General features: G+C 48.0%; 1 protein-coding gene across 2 annotated transcripts; it reads left to right on the top strand.

The window, feature by feature from the left end:
• The first annotated feature begins 732 nt into the window (after positions 1–732).
• Positions 733–2,017, top strand: LOC130459517 (uncharacterized). 2 transcript variants are annotated; one of them, XM_056826943.1, is made up of 3 exons: positions 733–1,063; positions 1,160–1,350; positions 1,424–2,017. In XM_056826943.1, exons 1-3 carry the CDS (start codon positions 943–945, stop codon positions 2,015–2,017), a joined length of 906 nt encoding a protein of 301 aa, XP_056682921.1. In that variant the 5' UTR covers positions 733–942. The 2 variants fall into 2 exon arrangements, with proteins under 2 accessions (XP_056682921.1, XP_056682920.1); XM_056826942.1 differs by having other exon boundaries at positions 733–1,350.
• The last annotated feature ends 4,591 nt before the right edge of the window (positions 2,018–6,608 follow it).

The following is a 6,608-nucleotide window of genomic DNA, read 5'->3' as shown; positions in this document are numbered from 1 at the left end:
ACTTGATAAGGTACGCCTCGTCATTTTTAAGACGGGCGTCCTTTTTAATGGCGAGCCACTATTTATTGAGTGACTTGTGATTGATAAGGTACGCCTCGTCATTTTTAAGACGGGCGTCCTTTTTAATGACGAGCCACTATCTTGTGAGTGACTTGTGATTGATAAGGTACGCCTCGTCATTTTTAAGACGGGCGTCCTTTTTAATGACGAGCCACTATCTTGTGAGTGACTTGTGATTGATAAGGTACGCCTCGTCATTTTTAAGACGGGCGTCCTTTTTAATGACGAGCCACTATCTTGTGAGTGACTTGTGATTGATGAGGTACGCCTCGTCATTTTTTTAAGACGGGCGTCCTTTTAAATGACGAGCCACTATCTTGTGAGTGACTTGTGATTGATGAGGTACGCCTCGTCATTTTTAAGACGGGCGTCCTTTTAAATGACGAGCCACTATCTTGTGAGTGACTTGTGATTGATGAGGTACGCCTCGTCATTTTTTTTTTAAGACGGGCGTCCTTTTAAATGACGAGCCACTATCTTGTGAGTGACTTGTGATTGATGAGGTACGCCTCGTCATTTTTAAGACGGGCGTCCTTTTAAATGACGAGCCACTATCTTGTGAGTGACTTGTGATTGATGAGGTACGCCTTGTCATTTTTGAGATGGGCGTCCTTTTTAATGACGAGCCACTACACGGTGAGTGACTTGCGATAGATGACGAGGCCTAATATTTGACTGTCCTTTCTTTTTTAGCAAGCTAAGGACGCGGCTAGGGCGTCAGGGAAGAAGAAGGGGACGACTCTGTCCCAGCTGAAGAAGAGAGCTGTGCCGGCTGGCTCGGAGACTCCGAGTACCTTCAAGAAGCCAAAACCCCTACCTCGCCGTCTCGTGAAGAAAGACGAGTCGAAGGTTGCTGAGGGGGGATGCCCTGATGACGAAGAGATGGGCGTGGACAAGCCGTCTCTGGTGGTGGACTTGGTGGAGGACCCTCTTTCGGGAATCCCGGCCGACGTCCGCTCTCAGATACCGGCGGAGGTGGCCCGCCGAGCTAGGTCTTCGGGCGGTAAGTATTATTCGAACGTCGTTCAGACGTATCGAGCCTCCTCTGGCAGTTCTTCTTACTCTCCGCGTCATCCTAAGGCCATTGTTTTTCCTATAGCCAAAGACAAAGGGAAGGATGCAGCTGCTGCCGAGGATGAGAACGTACCTGCTACTCCCCACTATTCGTCAAAGGATAGGGTGGCTATATGCCGCAAGGTTTTTAAGGCCGTCCCCGCAGAGTATGTTGCTTCTCTTCCTGGCCGCAAGACTGACGCCCAGTTTGGTGCGATCCAGGCCACTCTTCTCGACGTAAGTCTATTTCCAACTTGCTTGTACTTGTCTTCCCTTTGAGTCATTTACTAATATGTAGCTTCTTCTGCAGTTGTTCTGCCGCATGGAATTCTGCAAGAGCTGGAAGACCCGCACTGCTGAGGAGCTCAAAGCTCAGGTGGCTGAGTCCACCCACCATGGTGACTATGCGTTCAAGTCCATTGAAGAGGTCCGCCTGCAGATGCAGACGACCATAGACCTTCAAGCGAAGGAGGTGGCTGCGTTGAGATCTGACAAGGCCGAGCTGCTTAAGAAGATCTTGGCGCAGGACAAGGACATGGTGGCAATGGTCGAGGAGGCCAAGACAGCGGCGGCGGAAATACGGGCGCTTCAGGACCAGTTGCGGGAGTACCCTCAGGTCAAAGAGGCGGCTGAGGAAGCCGAGCATCTTCGTGGGGAGCTAGAGACGGCCAGATCGCAAGTTCGCACCTTGCGTGAGCGTCTTCTGGAATCCTATGATCAGGGGGAACAAGCGACCAAGGACGCTGTTAAGCACGCCTGGGAGAGCCACATGTCAGAGTATGATCTTGGGTGGTTCCAGCGGCGAATGGAGCACAGTGCCGCTGTGTTGGCTGCTGAACGTCTTGGTCAGCCGCCCCCTGAGTTTGTATCATCTGATGACGAGGACGATGCGGCCGCCCCCTGATTTGCTTACTTTCCTATTTTTTTTAAAAATTTTATTCAAGCGTTCCCGTGCCTAAGGGCAATAACAATTATGTTGTAAAGTTTTGGCGCTGATGGCGTCTGTATCATTGTGCCTGCTGAGCACACAACAATTCTCTTTCTTTTTCCTGGTCAGGAATTCTGAGCTACTTTCACACGCCTTTCTACGGGCGTTGTTTTATAAGTAAATAGGTTTTTTGATGTTTCTCCTATCTCGCATTTACTTGCTCTTCATAATTTGATTATTCCTTGATCAATAGGCTTAATAGGCTTAATCAATAGGTATGGTTGCCAAGGTGCATCCGAGTGTACCCTAAACCCTACTTTGGTCGTCACTTTCTTTGGCGAGCGTGTCTATAACGATATTGATTGACGCAAGTCAATCAATAGGTATGATTGCCGCTAGACATGCTCGTCAAATGGACTGGCCGGCCAAACATTCGTGCCGCCGCGCTTTTTAGCAAGCAACCTTCGTTTCGAAGTTAATCGTGCCGCTGAACTTTTGAGCGGACAACCTTTGTTTCCAAGTGGTTGGTGCCGCTGGCAACTGAGCATGCGCTAGGCCCTACTTTGGTCGTCACTTTCTTTGGCGAGCGTGTCTATAACGATATTGATTGACGCAAGTCAATCAATAGGTATGATTGCCGCTAGACATGCTCGTCAAATGGACTGGCCGGCCAAACATTCGTGCCGCCGCGCTTTTTAGCAAGCAACCTTCGTTTCGAAGTTAATCGTGCCGCTGAACTTTTGAGCGGACAACCTTTGTTTCCAAGTGGTTGGTGCCGCTGGCAACTGAGCATGCGCTAGGCCCTACTTTGGTCGTCACTTTCTTTGGCGAGCGTGTCTATAACGATATTGATTGACGCAAGTCAATCAATAGGTATGATTGCCGCTAGACATGCTCGTCAAATGGACTGGCCGGCCAAACATGCGTGCCGCCGCGCTTTTTAGCAAACACCCTATGTTTCAAAGTTATTCATGCCGCTGGGCTTTTGAGCGAACAACCTATGTTTCAAAGTTGTTCATGCCGCTGGGCTTTTGAGCGAACAACCTATGTTTCAAAGTTTGTTCATGCCGCTGGGCTTTTGAGCGAACAACCTATGTTTCAAAGTTGTTCATGCCGCTGGGCTTTTGAGCGAACAACCTATGTTTCAAAGTTGTTCATGCCGCCGCGCTTTTTAGCAAACAACCTATGTTTCAAAGTTTGTTCATGCCGCTGGGCTTTTGAGCGAACAACCTATGTTTCAAAGTTGTTCATGCCGCTGGGCTTTTGAGCGAACAACCTATGTTTCAAAGTTTGTTCATGCCGCTGGGCTTTTGAGCGAACAACCTATGTTTCAAAGTTGTTCATGCCGCTGGGCTTTTGAGCGAACAACCTATGTTTCAAAGTTGTGAGTGCCGCTGGCACGTATTATGCTGTACTGGTCGGCCAGCGGCTTGCTTATATTAGGAGGGGAGTTGGATAGGTGATCAGCCTACAACTTGGTGCTAATCTGGGCCACTTCTTAGGCTTCAAACAATTAGTCTTGCTGAGTTTTTGCTAATCTGGGCCACTTCTCAGGCCGTCATACAATTAGGCTTTGGTTATGCATTGGAGTGTATATGTTTATATTCATTGTGCGAACAATAAATATTACGAAACAAATAGAGTAGTATTATTTATAACTTTGCAAGGCGAATTTAGCCGGTTACAAAAGTAATTACTACCCTACTATGACCATTAGAGGCCGCCCCTTGGGCAATGGATCGTGGTAAGTAAGACAAGGCTTAGCACATATCTAGAAGAAATATTTCTTGAGGTTGTCGGCATTCCAAGTGCGTGAAATAGGGCGGCCTTGCATGTCTTGAATGCGGTAGGTTCCATCTCTAACTTCATCATAGATCTCGTAAGGTCCCTCCCAAGTGGGCGTCAGCTTACCTTGTTCATTTGCTCGTCCTGTGGACTCCATTTTTCTGAGAACAAAATCTCCCACTTTGAGCACTCTATTAGAGACTCTCTTGTTGTATTCTCTTGCCATCCTTATCTTGTACAGCTGTTGTCTGAGCGCTGCATTTCCTCTAACCTCGGGCAGAAAGTCCAAGGCTGCTTTCATTGTCTCCCAGTTAGCATTTTCGTCATACAGCATGACTCTCAACGTTGGCTCACACATTTCTATGGGTAGGACAGCCTCGGCGCCATAGGCTAGCAAGAAGGGTGTTTCACCGGTTGAATTCTTAGCCGTGGTGCGGATGGACCATAAGACATTTGGCAGCTCATCAGCCCATAGACCTTTGGCTTCGTCAAGCTTCTTTTTAATTCCTTCAGAGATAATTTTGTTGAACGCCTCAACCTGACCATTGGCTTGGGGTCGTCCGACTGATGCAAAACAGGTGTGTATGCCGTGATCTGCCAGCCACTCTTTCAGCTTAGGCGTCTCAAACTGGGGCCCATTATCGAAGACGATAGCCTGTGGAATCCCAAAGCGAGTCATGATGTTCTTCCAAATGAATGCTCTCACATCAGCAGTTTTTATGTTTTTGAGCGCTTCTGCCTCCACCCATTTGGTGAAGTAATCTACGGCAACGATGACATAACGCCTTCCTCCTGGTGCGGTCGTGAATGGGCCTAGGAGATCCATCCCCCATTTAGCAAATGGAATTGGGCTTATAATGGGCGTCAGAACTCGTGCCGGTTGATGTATTAGGTGAGAAAAGCGCTGACATTTGTCACACTTCTTGACCAGTGAGATTGCGTCCTCCTTAAGGGTCGGCCAGTAATAGCCGGTTCGAAGTGCCTTTTCAGCCAAAGCCCTTCCACCAATATGCGAGCTGCACAACCCCTGATGAAGGTCTTCTAAAATTTCCTGCCCCTTCTCAGGTGTTACACATCTTAACAAAGGACGGGAGTAGGCCTTTTTGTAGAGGGTGCCGTTCCACATTTCAAACCAAGAACATTTCTTTTGAAGTTTTGCCGCTTCCCTTGAGTCTTCGGGCAAGACTCCATTCATTTTGAAGTTTACTATGTCATCCATCCATGTGGACGTTCTGTCAAGAGTTTCTACTTCCATTTGCTCAACACTTTTGTGCTCTTTTACCTCCCAGAACACGTGCCGAGGGGTATCACAAGACGCGGAACTTGCCAACTTTGACAGGGCATCAGCTTGGTTATTTTCCGAGCGAGGGACTTGCCTTACTTCAAAGCTTTTCAGTGGCTCTACTTCCTGATGGACGGCCTGCATGTATTTGACCATAGTCGGATCCCTAGCTTCGTAGGTCCCATTAACTTGGCTCACAATCAGTTGGGAGTCAGATAGTGCTACAATCTCCTCGGCGCCTGCCGCCTTACACATTTTAATGCCACAAAGCAGGGCTTCATATTCGGCTTCATTATTTGACGCCTGGAAGTTAAATCGCATAGCATATTCAAAAGTATCTCCTTCTGGGGAGTGACAGATTATCCCTGCTCCACATCCATTCTGTGTGGATGAGCCGTCTACATACACTGTCCACACTGTGCTTGTATTCTTGGCAAAGTCTGGCCTCGTCATTTCAACAATGAAGTCGGCACATGCCTGCCCCTTGACAGCTTTCCTCGGCTCATAGGTGATATCAAAGGCGTTCAGCTCTATTGCCCAATTCAGCATTCGTCCTGACGCCTCCAGCTTTGTGAAGGGTAGTTTGAGCGGCTGATCGGTGTAGATCACTATTTTGTGAGCTAAGAAATAAGGACGGAGCTTTTTGCTGGCCATGAACAGAGCTAAGCCAAACTTTTCCACTGTAGGATATCTAACTTCAGCATTTTGAAGAACATGACTGACAAAGTATACCGGCATCTGTATTCCCTCCCTCTCTGTCAGTAGAACGGCACTCAACGAGTGCTCGGACACGGCGAGATACATGTACAAAGTCTCTCCTAGCAAGGGACTAACAAGACGAGGCAAGGTGTGTAAGTGCTCCTTTAATCTGACCAATGCCGCCTCGGCCTCGTCCGACCATTCAAACTTGGCCTTCTTTCTGACAGATCTAAAAAAGTAGTGGCACTTGTCTCCAGCCCTGGAAAGGAATCTGCCCAGGGCGGCCAAGCAACCTGTGAGCCGCTGGACCTCCTTCACTGTCTTTGGTGAGCTCATATCAATTACTGCCTGGATTTTGTCTGGGTTGGCTTCAATTCCTCTTTCATCAATCAAGAAACCTAAGAATTTGCCTGCCGTCACCCCGAACACACACTTCTTAGGATTCAACCTCATGTTGTAAGCTCGAATAGTCTCAAATGTCTCTCTGAGATCAGTTATATGCGCCGCCCTCAGCTTACTTTTTACGATCATATCGTCAATGTAAGCTTCAATATTCCTGCCGAGCTGCTTAATGAACACAGTGTTAATAAGACGCTGAAAAGTGGCCGGTGCATTTTTTAACCCAAACGGCATCACCTTGTAGCAGTAAAGGCCTTGTTCAGTAACAAATGACGTTTTCTCCTGGTCGTCAGGCCACAACGGAATCTGGTGAAACCCTGAGTAGGCATCCATAAAGCTCATCATGGCATGCCCCGCTGTAGAGTCGACGAGCCGGTCAATCTTGGGCAATGGGAAACTGTC

Source organism: Spinacia oleracea, chromosome 4, assembly GCF_020520425.1.
Source record: "Spinacia oleracea cultivar Varoflay chromosome 4, BTI_SOV_V1, whole genome shotgun sequence".
Lineage (NCBI taxonomy): Eukaryota > Viridiplantae > Streptophyta > Magnoliopsida > Caryophyllales > Amaranthaceae > Spinacia > Spinacia oleracea.
Note: the sequence above shows the minus strand (reverse complement) of the source record. Positions and strands in the feature narration are given on the sequence as shown.

Excerpts from the sequence above, each read along its gene's own strand:
- LOC130459517 (XM_056826942.1), top strand. The coding sequence starts at position 943 with ATGGGCGTGGACAAGCCGTCTCTGGTGGTGGACTTGGTGGAGGACCCT. Across the intron at positions 1,351-1,423 it reads TCCAGGCCACTCTTCTCGAC|TTGTTCTGCCGCATGGAATT; the intron begins GTAAGTCTATTT and ends CTTCTTCTGCAG.